This window comes from Eumetopias jubatus, unplaced genomic scaffold, assembly GCF_037043125.1.
Source record: "Eumetopias jubatus isolate StellerSeaLion01/CBP00866 unplaced genomic scaffold, mEumJub1_p1.0 scaffold_5, whole genome shotgun sequence".
NCBI classification, from domain to species: domain Eukaryota; kingdom Metazoa; phylum Chordata; class Mammalia; order Carnivora; family Otariidae; genus Eumetopias; species Eumetopias jubatus.
In genome coordinates, this window is record NW_028274811.1 from 86,781,700 (window position 1) to 86,802,141 (window position 20,442).

Consider the following 20,442-nt stretch of genomic DNA (forward strand, 5'->3'; position numbering starts at 1 on the left):
TAACCCTTTTTAAAAAGTTAGAAATGACAGGGTCACCTGGGTAGCTCAGTTGGTTAAGCGTCTGCCTTGGGGGTCAGGTCAGGATCCCGGACTCCCTGCTCAGTGGGGGCAGGTGAAAGTGGGGGGTGGGGTGGGGGTGGGGGTGGTAGTCTGCTTCTCCCTCTGCCCTTTGCCCTGCTCATGCTCTCTCCCTCTCTCAAGTAAATAAATAAAATCTTTTTTTTTTTAAAAGTTAGAAATGACAACATGGCACAGCTGTATATTTAATTTACCTGAATATTGTGAAGCCCTAGTATGTTGGATTAAATTGAAAATGATCATTTGTCAATGATCTACTATATCCACATTTTCTTTTATTCTAACTTGTGACTAGTATCCCTGGGGGCAAAAAGAGTAAGAGCTAGTTTTTTCTCCTACCACACATTCACATACTTGGCTGGCGGCTGAATAGCAAGCAACTCAGGGAGGCAACTGGTGGAAAGAATTAAATTTGGCCAACTGTTAAACTGGAAAACTCACAATCAGCCCATAACATCTGCCCTTTAAAAAATCACAGCACAATAGCTAGCATGCACATCTACTGCTACTATACTGGATTTTCCATTATGGTTCCAGTTTTTTAAAACTTTTGCCTCACTGTCCAGTTGTAGGTTAAAGAACATAAACCTGATTGTCAGGCCTAAATTCAAATTGCTATACTACCATTAATTAACTGACCCTTCACAAATTAGGTAATCTCTGGGAATTTCAGGTCCCTTATCTATTGTGAATCCACACCCATCTGTGACCCAAGGTTTGGTCTTGAAAGTGTGATTGCTGGGTGCATATTTTTCCTATCCTCCAGCTGCCCTTCAGTGATCTCCCCTTCTCATCCTTTTCTAACCTTTGCGCTAGTCTGGATTTGAGCACTAAATAATCTCAGAACCTTGTACAAATTGCTTAACCCCCAAAGGAACAGCTTCCTCATTTGTAAAACAGTAATAATATTTTTTGCCCTAAACACCTCACAGCCTTGATTTGAGGATTAAAATGGCTGTCAAAGGCTTTGTGAACTGTTAGGTCCTGGTTGAAGAAACTTTTTCAATTTTCTTACCAAACTCTCAATATATATAGACGTCTTAGTTTCTGATTATAAAAGCAACATCTGCATTACACACAATTTACACAACTCTTAAAATTGTCTATCTAGTAATCAAAATAATTTGTACACATTTGCATCCAGAGGTAAAACAAATTTAATATTACAATTTTTTACTGTAAACAAACTCAGTAAAAAGCAAACAAAAATTCGTTTTATTATGGAAAATTTCAATTTTATACAGAAGCATAAGGATATTATGAACCCTCAAATACCCATTCCCCAGATTAAACAATTACCAATGTTGTTTCATCTAAACGCTGCACCTCATTCCCAATTATTTATTTATCTATTTTATTTTTTAAAAGATTTAATTTATTTATTTGAGAGAGAGAGAGCACGAGCAGGAGGAGGAAGAGAGGGAAAGGATTAAAGAGACTCCCGATAAACGCAGCCTAAGGCGGGGGATGGATCCCAGTGCCCTGAGATCGTCACCTAAGCCAAAACCAAGAATCATTTAAGCAACTGTGCCACCCAGGAGCCTCCATCCCTGATTATTTTGAAAGCAAATCCCCAGATAAATCACTACACTTCACTTTTATAGATACATAAAAGATTAAGAATCTTTAAAAGCATAATCATAATACTATCACCTATAAAAATTAACAATAATTTTTTAATATCATCAAATATCCAGGGTTCAAATTTTCTCCACAGTCTCATGGTTTTATACATTTTTATAATTACACGTTTAACTTGACTCCATCTGTGTTAAGATCTGGTTACTTCTGGTCTCCCTTCCCCGTTCTGGGCGTAGCGCTACCCCTGTCGCTTCCCTCCTACAAGGTCCCGCTGAAAATTGTCCAGTTTCTTCCAGCTCCACCAGAGCTGGAGAGTATAGCTGGAGCACTGGAGACTGTGGTCCGCGGAACCGAAGTCGCGCCTCCCCTGCGAGCTCCGGAGGGAACTCTTTTTCAATTGCACTAGAGCAGTCCTCCCTAAAGGCATTGGCAGCGGGCACCGGAAGCGCTTATAAGTGTGTAGCCCCGGCAGAGTACTGTGCCACGGGAGGCCGTGAAGGGTAAGGTCCGCCGTTTCCATCGGGACTAGAGCGCAGAGGAACCCGGACCGCAGTAGCGATGGAGCGGGGCGCGGGGCATCGCACCGGCAGTGCGCTGTTCGCGGGGTTCCGGGCCTTGGGGCTTTTTAGCACCGACATTCCACACGTGGTGAGGTTCAGTGCGCTGAAGCGCCGATTCTACGTGACGACCTGCGTGGGCAAGAGCTTCCACACCTATGACGTGAGTGACTTTTTTCCTTCGCCCGCTTCCCGGGAATCACCCTTCCGAGCCCCTGCACTTTCCAGGGGCAATCCCGATCTCCTCCCCCACCGATCCAGGGCTTCCCTTTCTGCGGGTCTCTTCCTTAACCCCAACCTGTCCTATTTCACTGCCGCTTCACATCCACGTGCTGCTTAATTTAGCCCTTGCCGTACGCTTGGGGCGACTTTCGGAGGCAGTCTCGCTGGGGGAAAGGACCAGAGAACGTTTCAGTTCCGTGGCAGTATATTCACTAAATGTCTATTGACGTTCCCTTGAAGATGTAAATGTGATTACGATAAGTCCTAGCCTCCTGAATTCTTAACGAGAAAGACTTGTAAGACATTTTATTGTGCAGTTTCTGACCCACGCTGGATTAGAAATTTAGATTAAAATACATTGGGAAGAACTGGAGGGGGTGAGATTAATTATGATCTGGGGGACTGTCCACATTTGGTAGCAAACTAATCTTAAAACTTCCTCAGAGCATCTATTTCTACCAACATTGAGGGTCTGGCACCGTGCCTTAGTCTAAGCCTTGCAGCAATTTCTTTCTCTACGAGATATGTATGGTTTTTCCGGAGCACCCTCATGTAAACTAGAACACAATTCCAGAAGTTAAGTTATTTGCCCCAGGTCTTCCTGCCTGTTAGTTGGTTTTTCTCCTTTAATTTCTCATCAATCATTGTTTATAGTCTTTCGTTGCTGTTTACTTTTTTCCTTTATCTACAAATGAATGTATGCTCTGTGAAAGCAGGGACCTTTTCTTGATGAGGATTATAATAGCCACTGTTAATTAAGTACTTTTTCTGGAAACCAAGCTGTAAAGTTGTATTCTTTGAGGGATTGTGGAAATCAAACGGGTTTTTAGCAAGAAGAGCTAGTTGAGTTAGTGGGAGAGGAAAGTGAGGGCCATTCTCAAGGTGGAGATGGTGGTGGTGATGGCAGCTAACATTTATTGAGCATTAACTGTGACTGGCTCTGTTCTGTTTTACACACAAATTTTACATATTGAATACCCATAATAATCCCATAAAGCAGGACCTATTCTATTTTTTTTTTCAAAGATTTTGTTTATTTGAGAGAGAGAGAGAGAGCATGAGAGGGGGTAGGGTCAGAGGGAGAAGCAGACTCCCTGCTGAGCAGGGAGCCCGATGTGGGACTCGATCCCGGGACTCCAGGATCATGACCTGAGCCGAATGCAGTCGCTTAACCAACTGAGCCACCCAGGCGCCCAAGCAGGATCTGTTTTAATTCTTATTTTATAGATGAGAAACTTGAGGCAAGGGGGGATGGGGGTGGGGTAACTTTGTCAAGGTCATAGGCTGGATCAGTAACTATAGATTGGGGTCAACTAACTACAGCCTGCAAGCCAATCCTGCTCACCATTTGTTTTTGTATACTCATAACATTTTTATTTATTTATTTTATAGCTATGTGTGTGTTTATTCTAAAATAACAACCTGCCAAGTAAATTTTGCACAGTAGTAGGATGCAATGTAATTAAATTTTGACATGTGATGGAGACCTGTGTCTACTTCCATTTAAGAAATAGGATATTTAGGGGCGCCGGAGTGGCTCAGTCGTTAAGCGTCTGCCTTCGGCTCAGGTCATGATCCCACGGTCCTGGGATCGGGCCCTGCATGGGGCTCCCTGCTCGGCGGGAAGCCTACTTCCTCCTTTGCCACTCCCCCTGCTTGTGTTCCCTCTCTCGCTGTGTCTCTCTCTGTCAAATAAATAAATAAAATCTTAAAAAAAAAAAAGAAATAGGATATTTAATTTGATCTCCAAAGACCTTTCAGTCTTAGGATTCTAGCATCTCTGGGATTTGAATTTCCACTACACCTCTCTGAGCTCTGTGCTTTAGAGGTGGGTGGTTTTGACATTTTTAAATGGTTGGGGAAAAAAAAATCAAAAGAATGATAATAGGTCATGGCATACGAAAATTACATGAAAATCAAATTTCTGTATCCATAAATTATATTTATTGGAATAGAGCCATACACATTTGTTTATGTATTATATGTGGTTGTTTTCATGTTTTATTAGCAGTTCAGCAAAGAGCACATAGCCTACAAAGCCGTAAAATATTTACTATATGTCTCATTATAGAAAACATTTGTCTACCCCTTCCATCACTACTCCTGATGAAATAGTTGAAAATATAAGCTTTCCTAATAATGAAAAATTAGGATCAGTAAGTGTCTTTTTAAGGAAAGATGGCATAGCAAACTTATATATGAGATTATATTTTAATTTTCAGGTGTTAAATTTTCATTAACAAAAGCAATTACAATCTAACCATTTTTTTTTCTTTTTTAAAACAGGTTCAGAAACTTAGTCTGGTTGCAGTAAGTAAGTGTAAACTTTATTATGAATCTATGCATGTTTAGTGTCTTTTAAAAATTTTAAAAATTCTAACATTAATTTAAGACTTACAGAGTATATAAGAAATGCAGTGTGTAGTTCTGATAAACTTACATAGTTAAAAAAAAGTCCAGGATAGGATCATATGTTACATTCAGTTGTCCTGTCTCTTGAGTCTTTTTAAATTTGTGTTTCACAGCATTGACACTTTTGAAGAGTATAGGCTAGTTCTTTTATAGAATGTCCTTCAATTGGACTTTTTCTAATGTTTCCTCATGATTAGATTCAGGTTATGCCCTGTGGCAAGAATAACAAAGAAATAATGCAGAATTCTCAGTGAATCGTATTAGCAGGCACATGCTTGGTTAGTTCTGTTCCTGGCAGTGATAACTTTGATCATTTTATTAAGGTGACATTTGTCAGGAGGCTCCATTTTAAAGTTTTACCTGTTATAATTAATAAGTATCTTGTGGTAAGATCCATTGAGACTATGTCAATATTCTATTACTCTTCAAAGTTTTACCTGTTGTTTTTATCATCTAGTGATGATTCTTGCCTGAACCAGTTATTAGAATGATTACCAAATAGTGATTTTCTGATTCCATAGTTCCTTCTACTGTAAGGAAGAGTTTTCCCTTTCCTCCATTTTGATATTTTTTTCCAGTGGAAGGAATATTTATTTTTGGGGGGAACTGTTTAACAGAATAAAGGGCTTGCCAGGGCTGAGCGATTCTAATTTTACCATCAGATATGATCATTGTAGCAGAAACAGAGGACTTTAAGTTTATTAGTCTGATAAAAAATTTTTAAAAGATTATAGAAGGCAAGAGAAGGGCACTATAATGTAAGCTGAATACAAAGTGAATGATAAACCTATAAAAATAGTATTTGGGAAATGAAATCTTAAAATGGAATATGTAGCATGAAAAATACTTAAAACAATCCTCTATCTTCTAAATCTCCTGCCCCCAAAATGGAATAAAAAGAAAATGCCAGTGTGACCATGATAGAGAGGAGTGAAGAAATCATATCATATGAGAAATGGCTAGAGGTGATAGGCACATTTACCTCGGAGACTGAATAGATACCATATTTTTCACTGTAGGGTTCAGAATGTAGAATATCATGTGAGGTTTTTCTGAGGTTTTTCCAAAGGATAGAGTTAAATAGGGTTCTAGGTTTTGATTAACTTTAAAAATTGTGCTAGAGTTGTTAGTGAACTTGATATTCCTGAAGGCATTTACATGAAGGGTAGATGACTATCTGCCAGTTTTTTATATTAAGTGAGGATTTTTTCCAGATAACCTCAAAAAGCTTTTCGTTTCTTTAGGATTATGTTTTTATGGCTGTAAATACTAGAAATTAATTCTCTTAGGGAAGGTCAAAGTGATTTCATAGTTTCAGTATGATAGTATTAGATGTATAAAATAACATTGAAGTTAAATTTATACTGATTTTCAGCTTTTATTTATATATATATATACACACACACACACATATCTACATATTTTTATATTATAGCCATGAAAATGTTACATGTATATTGAGGTTTCCTGTCTATGCCAAGATCTTAAAATTTTATATTTCCTTTTACCTAGGTAACTCTCTTCCACAGGATATCTGCTGTATGGCAGCTGATGAGAGGCTAGTCTTTGCTGCTTATGGGAATGTTTTCTCTGCATTTGCCCGTAATAAAGAGGTTTGTATCACTGAACTATTTTAATTTGTCTTTCGTAATCAATAGTTGATTGTCACAAAAGTGGAGGGAACTTAATTGTTGCCATTCTTCATCTGGGACGCTCTGGACATGTACTTTTTTTATTGTAAACATTTATGTAGTTTTCTGGAGGAGGAAAAATTGATTTCATCAAATTCTCAAAATTAGTTAAAACTGGTACTTTAGTTCAGTTTTCTTTGTCATGGATGAACATCAGAATTATTTGGGCAACTCTTCAAAATTTTCTTGCTCAGTTGGGCCCCATCTCCTAAGCTCTCTACTTTGTATATTGGGTTGGGGCAGGATTTAGAAATGCCTTTGAAAATGCTTTCCTGGGAGATTCATATTTATACCACTCCTTTATGTGGATGACTTTTTCACTGTGAACAACTCAGCCCGTGACTCCTTTTTTTAAGAACCAAGTGCATGTTTTCTATATAGAGGAAACTAGATTCTCTCTTTTCTACACTGCTAAGGGGGGGGGGGGGGTGTCTTTTTTTTTCTTAATCTATCATTTGGTCTCTAAATTTGTCATGGAACAACTAATTTGGGAGATGACCTGGCTCTGGTGGTCCAGAATGAAAAGGAAAGTGGCAGTGGGGCTGCCTGGATAGCGAAGTAATTGAATCACTGTACTTGTGAAGGCCTTCGACTGACGTTTGTTCCCAGAGTCCTCTGTCATTACTTTCTGTAGCAGAGGAAGGCAGTTTACCTGTGGAGTTCTTTAATGGGACTTGTTTGGATTTTTAGAGTCAGGAAAAATGTCCTTTTTTTTTTTTTTTTTTTTTTTTGTAAAACACTTGAGTTTGTAGTTTTCCCTGGAAGATAGATATATAGAGAAAGTAAGGGTGGCCAGGCATCAGAGACTTCCCTGTAGGAATCTAGGGTCAAAAGGAGAAGGAGAAGAAATAGTGTTTCTGGAGCCTGGTGAGAACTGAAACCGTGGGGAAGGGGCTATAGTTCTTGAGGGATGTGGTACTGTAAGGATAAGGGTCTCTGTCAAAACGGAAAACTGTGAGGAAGAAGTGCTCTATCTCCCTCATCTCATCTGGAAACTAGCTGGTGATGGAGCCTGTAGAGGTCAGCCTTCTAGAACATAACCACTTTTTTTGGGTGCATGGAGTTGTGCTGGTTGGATTGGGTGAAGGACCCAGCTGTGTGTATGTGTCCTCCCTGAGCTCAGTTGTGGGGCTGAGTCCCAGAGGTCTCATTTCTGGGTTTCTAGTCCATGTTTTCTTATTGGACTGGCTGAGGGAGCAGGTGAAAATGCCTGGTTCCTTGATAGTTATTAATCTAACCTTGTATAATCAAAAGCTGGACCTCATTTCTCAACATGAGTATCTTTTTTTTTTTAATTTTCTTATTGTTATGTTAATCACCATACATTACATCATTAGCTTTTGATGTAGTGTTCCATGATTCATTGTTTGTGCATAACACCCAGTGCTCCATGCAGAACGTGCCCTCTTTAATACCCATCACCAGGCTAACCCATCCCCCTACCCACCTCCCCTCTAGAACCCTCAGTTTGTTTTTCAGAGTCCATCATCTCTCATGGTATGTCTCCCCCTCCGACTTACTCCCCTTCATTCTTCCCCTCCTGCTATCTTCTTTTTTCTTTTTTTTTTTTAACATATGTTGCATTATTTGTTTCAGAAGTACAGATCTGTGATTCATCAGTCTTGTACAATTCACAGCGCTCACCATAGCACATACCCTCCCCAATGTCTATCACCCAGCCACCCCATCCCTCCCACCCCCCACCACTCCAGCAACCCTCAGTTTGTTTCCTGAGATTAAGAATTCCTCATATCAGTGAGGTCATATGATACATGTCTTTCTCTGATTGACTTATTTCACTCAGCATAACACCCTCCAGTTCCATCCACGTCGTTGCAAATGGCAAGATCTCATTCCTTTTGATGGCTGCATAATATTCCATTGTGTATATATACCACATCTTTATCCATTCATCTGTCAATGGACATCTGGGCTCTTTCCACAGTTTGGCTATTGTGGACATTGCTGCTATAAACATTGGGGTGCACGTACCCCTTCGGATCCTTACATTTGCATCTTTGTGGTAAATACCCAGTAGTGCAATTGCTGGATTGTATGGTAGCTCTATTTTCAACTTCAACATGAGCATCTTTATGATTAGCATGTTTTTGGTTAATATGAATACTACATGGTGAATGAGTAATGATATGAAATTCTTTTGAACTTTGACATTGTAGGTAGTACACACCTTTAAGGGTCATAAGGCAGAAATCCATCTTTTGCAACCCTTTGGGGATCACATTATTTCTGTTGATACTGACAGCATTCTTATTATTTGGCACATATATTCAGAAGGTAAGAACCAATTTATTGCATTATCTTGGGGGGTAGTATATATGTAGCTAAAATTAAAAATCTATATAAACACAACTTCCATATCAGAGGTGTAACATGTAATCAGAAAAAATTTTAGACCCTTTAACATGCACGAGGAAAAAGGTTTTAAGTAAGATATGGATAAGCAATTTTAATCAGCTAGCTGACCTATTTATAACCTATTTAATGTGTTTCTATTAGCTAATAATATTTTCCATTGCAGTTCTCTAAGTTTAGTGACATGTTAATTATTTTCTTTGTGGAGTGAATTTTGGTATATGTTCTTGGTTTGTATTTTCAACTTTCAGTAAAGGAGATTATAGTAGTAAACTAAGATCCTGTAATCTGAAGGAAAGTATCCATCCTGTTTCTAAGAATATGAGTGAGTGTCCTTTAACTGTGATACTTTTATACAGTAGCACTGAGCTATGTCTCCAGGACTATGTTATCCTCAAAGGTTGGGAATTTATCTCCAGAATATCCCCAGCTTTCCTCAATAAAAGACTGTGGATCTCCCATGAATTCAAGCTTTTATGTTTTTTAAATCTGTTTACATTTTTTAGCCTGTCTTACCTCTTGATTAACTCATTGTTGGAGGTATGTTTATTTTTAGTAAAAATTGTCCTCCTGGGAGTTAATCCATGTTCTTGTTCAAATTAGACCTTCTTTGTTCTGTCTTTGCCCAAGTAAAGGGAGCAGAATTCCTGAAGTAGTCCTTGTGCAGATCGGTGTTAAAAGGCTTTAATAAAGTTAGAGAATCTGATTCTTACAATTCAGCAGGCTTTCTCTTGTTGCTGGTGCCAGCTTTTTATTATTGTTATAGCAGCACATTGAACCAATGTCTTCAGGGAGCTGTTTATGTTGCTTGTAATTAAGATTTCTAGGTACAAATAGAGGCAATGATATTTTAAAGTAGGATTTAAGATTTTTATGATCTTCACCTTTTTCTAGCTTTTTAAAGTGGGTACACATATCTCTGGGAATGTGTGGCAGTGTACCACATAGTATGTGAGACTAGAAATTAAGTGAGATTTACCTTCTTTGATACTCACATTTTGGGGAAAATTTAGTGAAAAATTGTTTTCATCATGCATGAACCGTGAAGTAGAAAAGAAAATTTACACATAAGAATTTTAAATATAGGAAAGATTTCAAAAAAATGGCTGGATTTGCTCTTCTCTACAAGGCTGTAAGTTCTTTTTCTCTCCTCTATTAGAGATTCTGTGGAAATGTGTGAGAAGCACCATTCTTAGTTTCACCAAGGTTTGCTTCTTAACTTTTTACATCTTTGAGTGGTCTATCAATCTCTGTAGATATTTGAGAGCTCAGTACAAGCACTTCACTTGGAATATTCACTTTGCCTCTTGGTCAAATTATAAAAATAGTAAGGCTGATCCCTAGAGATACTTTTTTCTAATCCTTATTTTTATTTCTGTAAACCAGCTCAGCAATGAGTGAAATTTTTAATAGTATTGATATTAGAACTTTTAGAAAATTTTTGGCAGTCTAAATTTTATTTACAAGTTGCTCCTCATCACTTTTGTTTAATTTTTCAAGGAATGTGTATAGGTTAGTATATAAGTCTTTGGTTTATATTAGGACATAAATTTTTGATATGGTAGACTTCCTTAAAGGGCTAAATATATGGGTATATGAAAAATAAATACATGTTATTTATAACTTTGACTTTTGTAGAGGAATACCTGCAATTGACTTTTGATAAATCAGTATTTAAAATTTCTGCAATTTTGCACCCAAGTACCTACTTGAATAAAATACTTCTCGGCAGTGAACAAGGAAGCCTACAGTTGTGGAATGTAAAATCCAAGTAAGCACTTTATTTAGAACATAAATTTAAATATCATTGACTCTCCAGTCTGTGCTCAGCTCAGGCATAATGACTGAGAGGTATTTTCTCTGCCCCTAAGGTTATCTATTGAGGCTCTTTATGTGATGTTTACACTATTGTACATTAAGTATCCCTTGGATAATCATTGAGTAAGTGATAAGTGTGCCCACTTACTGAATTTACTATGTTATTTAATATTTTATTGAATATCATTGTAACAATTTCAGAATCTCTGTTTCTTTAAGGATTTTTTATTTATCATTTGTGGTTTGATTCTGAAATTTAGAGCAGCATCACTATTGTCATGCAATAGTTCTATAACATTAGTATCATAGTTATATTCCCTTCTGTAATATTTTTCTAGACATCTGCCTACATTCTATGATGGTTTTTTGTTATAGTCTGTAATATAAAATGGTTTTTTAGTCATGTATTTTTTTTTTTAAATTTCTTAAAGAGTTGGCATAGTAGAGTAGTTACCAGCAGTATTGGGCATAGGATCTAGAATTGGTCTGTCTGGGCTCTGAATTATTAGCCATATAACCTTAGCTTAATTGTTTCACGTAATTAAGTTTCTTAGTTTTTGGTTCTGAAAAACGGTGATAATATCTACCTCATGGGATTGTTTTGAGTATTAAATAAGTTAATATATGAACTTAGAATAGTGTGGGGCAGAGTAACAACCTAAATGTCTTCTGTTACTATTTCTTTTTAATATATAGTTGATTTTGTTTTCCTAAAAAATAAAACCTTTCAACTATTTTTCTTGTAGTAAACTACTGTATACATTTCAGGGATGGAAAATGGGAGTAACAGCTCTTCAGCAGGTTAGTATTTTTCTGTTAAGTCAAAGAAGAAATGAAGTTAGTGTAATCTTTCAGTTTCAGGGGTCAACCATATTTTTAGGACTGAAGACAATAATATATAGAACTAATTTATTTTTATAAATATTACCCTAAAAATAGTGTTTTGGAAATGTAACTGAAATAATAATGCCTTTGCCTATAAACATTTGTGGAAATCCTTTTGTCTGGAATTAGGCTCTAAACATATAGTTAATATGGGATTATGTTTACCAGTCATTTTGCAAGCGTGTAGCCCAGTGCTTTGTACAGAGTGGGGATGATGGAAATGAGTTAGTTGTTCAGTAAAGGAGATTGCAGGTCATACAGAGAAATTTGTCAGAATGTTGAGAGTTGTAGCTTGGAATAATTGGGACCCACATCCTAATATTTTATTAACTAGACTCTTCCATAAATATCTGCTTTTGTTTTTATGAGTCTGCAGAACAGGTATGAATGAATGAATGTATGTCTGCGGATAATCTTATGCATATATTGGACACATATACTTCCATTGTACCCTTGTCCTTCTAAATATCTATTGCTATACCTGCCCAATTTATATTCAGTCTTTCATTCTCTCTCACTACCATCAATTTTGCTATGCTTAGTATCTGATGATTAGGTCCCTTGAGGACAAGGAATCATACTTGTTTTAGTTTCCCCAGGGTCTGATGCATAATAGTCACTTGATGATAAATTAATAAAATGTTTTGCCTGATTCCATTCTGTAATGGTATAGGACATTGATCTGTTCTAAAATAGAGAAACTTATTATGGAGCCTATATGTAAGACCATTGTATAAAATGAAGATTATATTCATAGATTATTAGAGCTGGAACAGACTAATCGTAAAACTTTTTCACCTTTTAATATGTTTTATAGGCTTTTCCTGTTTTTCTTGTTTAAATAATTCTTCACTTCCTTTGTAGTTGGCCTTTTATGTTGCCGTGCATATGGCAAGCCTTCATATGTTATGTTTTCTGAGAGTTGTCTCTCTTTTCTGTGTCCATCCAGTCAGTGATCTGTAGTGACTTCACATATCAGATTCCTTTTCCTTTATGGCTGTTTTCTTACCGTGTCAGCTATGTTTTAGGGGTGAGGGGGTTGATGGTATCTGGGAAGTAACTTGAAAACATCATTCCTAAATACTTACACATGAAATAGCAATTAAAGTATGCTAGAATGGAAATACTTACTGTTTTTTTGCCATCCTCAGGAAGATAGCCCATTTTTTTGCTAACACATAACTAATGATGCATAACAGGATTATTAAAGCTATTTTTATTAAGAAAATAAAAAGCTGAATAATTTAATTTTCAGGCACCAGCTGTGGATGTTGTTGCTATTGGTCTTATGTCAGGTCAGGTTATCATTCACAACATTAAATTTGATGAAACATTAATGAAATTTCATCAAGACTGGGGACCTATTACTTCGATTTCATTTCGCACAGGTAACTTTTAACTTACTGAAAAATGTTAAGAACATTTAAAATGCATTACTTTGAAGCTCATAGAAATTTTCCAAATGGATACTTTCTTACAATTTAATGTAGTTAATAAAATGAGTGAAATACTGCATTGCAAATAGCCAAAGGATTATGAATAGATTATTGGTGGATAGTCTTTTCTAACTTTATGTTTATGGGTTAAAAGGGTAGAGAGAAGAATTGTTAAGTTTGGTTGTTTTATGGTGCATGTTTTTCTTAAATGTATTTTATTTTGATAACAGATGGTCATCCAGTAATGGCAGCTGGAAGCCCATGTGGCCATATTGGACTCTGGGATCTAGAAGACAAAAAATTAATCAATCAGATGAGAAATGCACATTCTACAGCAATTGCCGGGCTGACATTTCTCCATAGAGAGCCACTTCTTGTCACAAATGGTGCTGACAATGCTCTGAGGGTATTATGATTATTGTTGTTACTATTTTCCTGGCTTCTGTCTTTGGGATTATTACAAGCCTGTTTTAATGTATGAGCCTGGAACCTAGAAGATGAAAGGAAAAATGGGATAAGATAATCGTATAGATGAAGCAAAGAACACAGCAAGTTACATGATTGCAGTGAAGTGAGAAAGTTACAGTTTATCTCTCCCTCGGCCTCCTCTCTAGGGTCAGCAGCCTGGCAAGCGCTACCCGGTGCCACCTGATATATGTAGAAGATGGTCTGACTGCTTGCAGATCACTTAACACATTGCAAAAGAACCTTGTCTTTTTATTTCTTGGCAGATATGGATATTTGATGGTCCCATGGGTGAAGGTCGGCTTTTGAGATTCAGAATGGGACATAGCGCTCCTCTTACCAAAATCAGATATTATGGACAAAATGGACAGCAAATTCTTAGTGCAAGTGAGTTTCTGCTTTGTGCTTTTAGTTTATTCAAGCAAGTATTGAGAGCAGGGCGTTTAATATTTATTAGGTTTGATATTTATGAATTTTCGAATTCATATACCCCTTAGAGCGATTTGGAAATCTGGGGAAATAAGGGGATTCTTTTTGAATATTTCAGGAAGCATTGTAGATGATATTATTTTCATTTAGAGTGTTATTTACTAATTCTCAGAGACAGATGGTCAGATTCTGAAATTGTGGCCCTTGGCTAGTCTAATAATCTGCTAAAGATTCTTAGTACCTCATTTTATCCTTTGCTCTTACTAAATGACATTCTATGTGCAGGTGAATATGGTAATGAAGTAGTTGCAATCCAGCTCTCCTTTTATTTATTTTTTAAATTTTTTAAAAAAGATTTTATTTATTTATTTGATACAGAGGGTGGGGGGAGAGAGCCAGCACAGTCAGGGGGAGCGGCAGGCAGAGGGAGAAGCAGGCTCCCCGCTGAGCAAGGAGCCCAATGTGGGGCTCAATCACGACCAGAACTGAAGGCAGCCACTTAACCAACTGAGCCACCCAGGTGCCCCTCCAGCTCTCCTTTGAAAGTGTCCCAAATTGTAACTTCACATTTTAAGAATTTAATTTTGTTTGAGTATTTTCTGTCTATATCAACAGGTCAAGATGGAACTCTTCAATCATTTTCCACAATACATGAAAAATTTAACAAGAGTTTGGGACATGGTAGGTCACTTGCAAGGTGAAAATAAAGCTGCTGGTCACAAAAGAAACATTTCAAGATAGTGTGAGAGAACCAGAGGAAGTTTTGTTGATAAATTTCCTCTTTTCTTGGATGAAATTAAAAAACCCTTGTATGGTAGAGTGTAGTAAGCTCCTTAAGATCAGTGTTGCTATGGAAGTGAATGAGGTGTTGCTATAAGGTTATTGAAAAGAATTAGACATCTTGGGTGGTAAAAACGTAATGCTGCCACCCGGGAGACACTGATGATTTCACTTGAGCAGGGTGCAGGATTTTAAACACGGAAGATACCTTAGTGAAAGCATCAAAGTTAGCAGTGTCCCATCTTTTTGGAAAAAGGGCTTGCTTTATTCTCTATCCTTGCCCATCATTTCCAGCATTTGAAAGATTTTGTGTATTAAACAAAAATGTTTTTCAGTTTTATTTATAATTAACTCTTCTTTTTAGCTACTGTCCTGGCTAATCATGCATATATATACTTCCAGATGAGTTTTAGGATCTTTTTAATTTTTATTTATTTGAGAGAGAGAGAGAGAGAGCATGATGGAGAGGGAGAAGCAGGCTCCCCACTGAGCAGGGAGTCCAATGTGGGGCTTGATCCCAGGACTGTGGGATCATGACCCCAGCCAAAGGCTTAACCGACTGAGCCACCCAGGTTCCCCTTTTTGGATCATTTTTTAATCAGCATCCAAAGTGATACTTGTCTTCATATCTAGGGATACTGTATTTCTCATTCAAGTTGTGTTTCGTGTTCCTTAGTGAAGTTTTTTTTTTAGCTTTCCTCCTGTTGGTCCTACAAATTTGAGATTATTCAGTGGCATTTTATGTATTTTAATACAATTTGCTCATATTTCTTTGTTAGTATTGTGGATGTGATCTTTGTTCATTATATATCCACTCTGCAATATTTAATAATAAATAGTATATAAGAATACATAATATATTGTAATTACAAAATAATTATAATGATATATTACTGCATCATAGGAACTCACTGGGGTTTTTTTTTGTTTATTTGGTTCAATAAATGATCATTTGAATAATGATTTGATTGTTTTTCTTGATTGAAATGACTGCATGACCATCATATCATCTGTAAAAAATGATTATTTTTACCTTCATTTTTCAATTATTTGTTTTCTTATGTAATTACATAGATTAAGTTTCATAAATGATCAAATAATAGTGGTAATAACATCTTTGTCTCCTTACTTAAATAGGAATATCTTGAACTTTATAGTTACATGACGAGGAATAGCTTTTCTTTTATGTACATTTTTCATTAAGAAAGGCTCATAGCTGTATTCCCCTCTCCCTCATCCCCAGGATTAGTAAATAAAAAAAGAGTCAAACGTAAAGGACTTCAGAATGCCATATCAGTAAGACTTCCACCCATCACAAAGTTTGCAGCTGGTAAGTAACTTAATACATGTTTCGAGAAGTTCTGCTTTGTTTTTTATTTTTCCTATATCTATTTTTAAATTTTTTTAATTTTAAAAAATGTTTTTGCAAATATTAATAAGCATTTGGAAGTAACTCCAAGTGCATGCAAATCTCATTGAAGACTAAAAAAGAGTTACTTATAATTTGAAATTGTTACCTTTTAATTTCAAGGTTTGTTCTTTATAAGACCTATTAATAAACAGTATTTGGTATTTCATTTTATAACCCTATTCTGTTATGTGTCTGGTATGATGAAAGTCACTAATGTTAAAAGGGTAAGAATGGAGAACATGTAGTTCTAATTTAATCAAAATCAAAATGCACTGAGGTCTTAGTATGCTACATCATTTGAGTGGTATTTGATTCAAAGAAGTGATTTTAAGAAAAATGTAGATAGGTAATGGGATTGTTGAGTGAAAGCTATCATAGAAATAAGGCACCATTTCCATTTCAAGGTCAACCAGATGATGTTTCCCCCCCCTTTTTTTTTAACTTTGACTACCCTCCTGTCTATTTTTTATCTTAGAGCTGAGTGATCTTCCTAAAACATATGAATCATGTCATTCACCTGCTTAAAAATCTTTCAGAGGCCCCTTATGACAGGATGCAATCTCCTCTCCTTAACATGGCTTTCAAGATCCTTTGTGTTATATGGCCCCAGGTGCCTTGCCTGTTTCCCAACTTTCTCAGGAAAATACTTGCTGTGCTTCATTTTGTTCAAGTTACTCTTGGACCTGTTTATGCCCCTGTTCCCCACTCCCCCCATTAATTGCTATTTGTTTTACTGCTTTCAGGGAGCCAGTTATTTCTGTCCTGAGATCTCTTAGTAAACTCTTCCTGAGTGCTTTTATAAGACACTATATTCTTTATTTAGTTTCTTCTAATTAGAATCTCTTGTTAGATTGGAAGCTCAGTGCTATCCAGAATTACCTGTAAACTGTCATGTCTCTAGTGCTTGATGAAAACATGAATATTACATGCTTAATAAATAATAGGTGAATGAAGGAATGAAAAATAATTTGATACATGATTTTTATTACATTTTAGAGGAAGCTCGTGAAAGTGACTGGGATAGTATCATTGCTTGCCATCAAGGTAAATTATCTTGTTCAACCTGGAACTATCAGAAATCTACAATAGGTGCTTACTTTCTCAAGCCAAAAGAGCTGAAGAAGGATGACATAACTGCAACAGTAAGTGAGCTTGAGTTTGTTGATAAGAGCATTTTCTTCTGTAAAACTGTCCTATGGTAATCTTGTTTGACTCAGGTTTATTAATGATAATATTGGTTGACAGAAAATAACTTAACATTTTGGAATTATTCTCTAATAGTGTTAAGTTTTGCAACTGTAGAGAATTAATTTAGGCTTAAGTTAAGCTTTGCTGAATCAGATGTAGTATATATTATTTTAGTTTTCAAATTAATATAGGATTATTCAGAATACCCTTTGAAGATGAGTTCAGCATGTATCAATGAACTTTCTTACCTTAATTATGTTGAGTATACAGTACTGTACTCAATGAATGTGAATCTAAGGTTTTTTTTTCTTTCTTGATTTCTTTTGTTATAGGGTAAGATTTAGCTAACTCTTTAATGAGTTATAGATGTAGAAGTTATTTAAAGCCTTTATTTCTTTTAGATTTGTCTCTTGAGAAGTACCTTATAGAGAAATTCTGATTGAATTCTAAGCCTTTCTTAAATACAGCTTTTAAATGCCAGTGTTTACTTAAAAATTTACTTTGGTTAAGAAATTTTGTTTTTTTGTTTGCTTTTGTAAATATGTAAGTCTACTTCTCTTGGGTTCAGATTTAAGATGTAAAGTAGCAATGTCAAAATTGGCTTGCAGAATTGTTCCTCCTATTTTAAACACAGTTTTATTGATATAGTTCACATACTATAAAATTCTCTCATTTAAAATGTACAGTTCAGTGATTTTTAGTATATTCATAGGATTGTGCAGTCAACACTAAAATCTAGTCAGTCCAATTTTAGAACATTGTTACCACCTCAAAAAGAAACCCCATTCTCTCAATTCCCCTCTCCCATTTCCTTAACCTAGGTGACTACAATGTGCAAAATTGGAAAAACATCACATGTTCATTGATTCTTGACTATGGTACCTTTATATTAAATTTTGAAATCAAAGATTGAATCCTCCAAGTTTGTTCTTTTTTCAAGATTGTTTTAAGTATTCTGGTCTCTTGCATTTCCATGCAAATTTTAGGATCTGCTTGTCAATTTCTGAAATGAAAGCAGCTAGGATTTTGATACAGGTTTTGTTGATTCTGTAGATCAATTTGAGGAGTGTTACCATCTCTATGTTACTTCTGATCAATGAACATGTGATGTTTTTCCATTTATTTAGAGCTTTAATTTCTGTCAGCAATATTTTATAGTTGTCAGTGTACAAGTCTCATACTTCTTTGGTTAGGTTTTTCCTGGTATCTTACTCTTTTTAATGCTATTATAAATGGAGTTCTTTCCTTAATTTTGTTTTGGATTGTTCATTGCTAGAGTATTGAAATAGAATTGATTTTTGCAGACCTATCTTGTATCATGTAACTTTGCTGAACTTACTAGTTTTAATACTTATTTAGTGAATACCTCTGTTACTCATTTATTAAAAGTGTAATTCCACATTTGATCCTATTTTTAGACAGTTTTTTGTAAGTATGTATGCTCTATTCTCCACATACAAAAGTCCAGTTTTAAGCATTTATACTCTTTTCAAAATTGTAAGAGATTTTATCTTAAGCTTCTTAAGCTTACTTGCACATTTTTAAGTAGCTATTATATTAGTGGTAATGATAATTACAGCTAACATATTTTGTGTGCTTATTTTCTCCCAGGCTCTGTGCCTAACATGTATTACTTTATATTATCCTTGCAACAATCCTGTGATATTGTCTGTTAGCCTCTTTTTATAGACAATAAAATCAAGTCTTAATGTAATAATGAGAACATGCCTAAGGTCAGTAAAGCTAGTAAATGGAAGAGCTGGAATTGAACCTGCGACCACTCATTCTAGGACACAACTCACAGCTTATAGTGATCACTCATGTAACATCTAGTATATGTATATACAGTGATACTTAACTGGTGCTGAATCGTGTGGCAAACAAAAGCTACTTGGAACAAAGCCAGTAACCAATAAGTAATAAAAGTATTTATCGGAGATCTGTGCATTAAAGTACAGTTTGTTACTCCAAGGTAATTATCTCAGCTTATTCATTTTTGATAATAGCTATTTTTGATAATAGATAATGAGTAAATTAGAAAAGGAGCCAGAAGCAGGCCCATTAACAATAATAAATCATATTAAAATAAATGCAAATTCTTGGGGCCTTTATTTTTTGAAGGGTACAGCCCAGTATCTCCATTAGTTCCTGAGAGCATAAGTACATAACATAGCATAAATATTTATAAGTTATTCAAAATAGGTAAGATTGTGTATGTGTTCTACTTAGGAAGATAGGATGCTTTTTAAGATTACTCCATAATTTCCTACCTAAAATATTTTATTTTTTAAGGAATATGCTGTAATTACTTAGAAAAATATATATGTAATGGAACATACTTCTGAGAATGCTATGTTAATATCTCTTGACTTGGTGTACCAGTTGTATGCTGCTTTGCACAGTTGAATAGCCTCTGTTAAATATTTTCTTACAGGTGTTAGAAGTTATCTGTTTCTTTAGGCATAAATTCACCAGGCTTTTCTATTATCTCTTGAGGGAATGACATCTGACTGACACACAGTGGCAGTCAGGGATTTCTCTGGCCATCACCCAGTACATAGCCAGTCTCATCTTTTTAACATAGGAAAAAAGACATCTTGTTAATAAAATACACTTTAATATTAAAATATGAGTTTATTTTATAGAAACTTTCAGACTAAATATTTTCTATGCAATATCTTATGTATTCCCTTCATAGTATGTATAATCAAGATATTTTGGGCTTTTTTTTTGGGACATGCTAACTAATGATATGTTTTTAGTTTTATATCAGCTGTAGAAGCAATTATATAAGGTAAGGTAAAGAAATTAGGCAGTGGAATACTTTGACTTCAGAACTGTTGTGAATAAATTAAAAATTGAAGGCCAGATGAAATGTAATTCTTCTCACTTTGTGCATTTCAACTGAGTTAACTTTGGTTATGTTTTATTTTCTTGGATAATATTTCTTTATACTTCTTAGAGAATGGAAATAGAATCAAGCAGATATTTCTTATACGCCTAAGTATAATTACATTGTGTTTAAGAAAATTAATGAGGCAATTCATTTAGCATGCTTTTTTTTAATGAGATAATGAGTAGATAAAAGGTATTTGGAAACCATTAAAGTACAGTAA

General features: G+C 35.6%; 1 protein-coding gene across 1 annotated transcript in view; it reads left to right on the plus strand.

The window, feature by feature from the left end:
• Positions 1-2,106: 2,106 nt before the first annotated feature.
• The window catches only part of WDR36 (WD repeat domain 36), a 38,004-nt gene continuing 19,668 nt past the window's right edge, over positions 2,107-20,442 (plus strand). The window contains exons 1-12 of the mRNA XM_028102781.2: positions 2,107-2,379; positions 4,725-4,752; positions 6,363-6,463; positions 8,719-8,836; positions 10,553-10,685; positions 11,479-11,533; positions 12,873-13,005; positions 13,284-13,459; positions 13,785-13,905; positions 14,563-14,628; positions 15,971-16,057; positions 17,135-17,280. Of these exons, the coding sequence (XP_027958582.1) occupies positions 2,218-2,379; positions 4,725-4,752; positions 6,363-6,463; positions 8,719-8,836; positions 10,553-10,685; positions 11,479-11,533; positions 12,873-13,005; positions 13,284-13,459; positions 13,785-13,905; positions 14,563-14,628; positions 15,971-16,057; positions 17,135-17,280 (1,326 nt within the window). The 5' untranslated portion in view covers positions 2,107-2,217. The remainder of the gene's footprint in view (positions 2,380-4,724; positions 4,753-6,362; positions 6,464-8,718; positions 8,837-10,552; positions 10,686-11,478; positions 11,534-12,872; positions 13,006-13,283; positions 13,460-13,784; positions 13,906-14,562; positions 14,629-15,970; positions 16,058-17,134; positions 17,281-20,442) is intronic.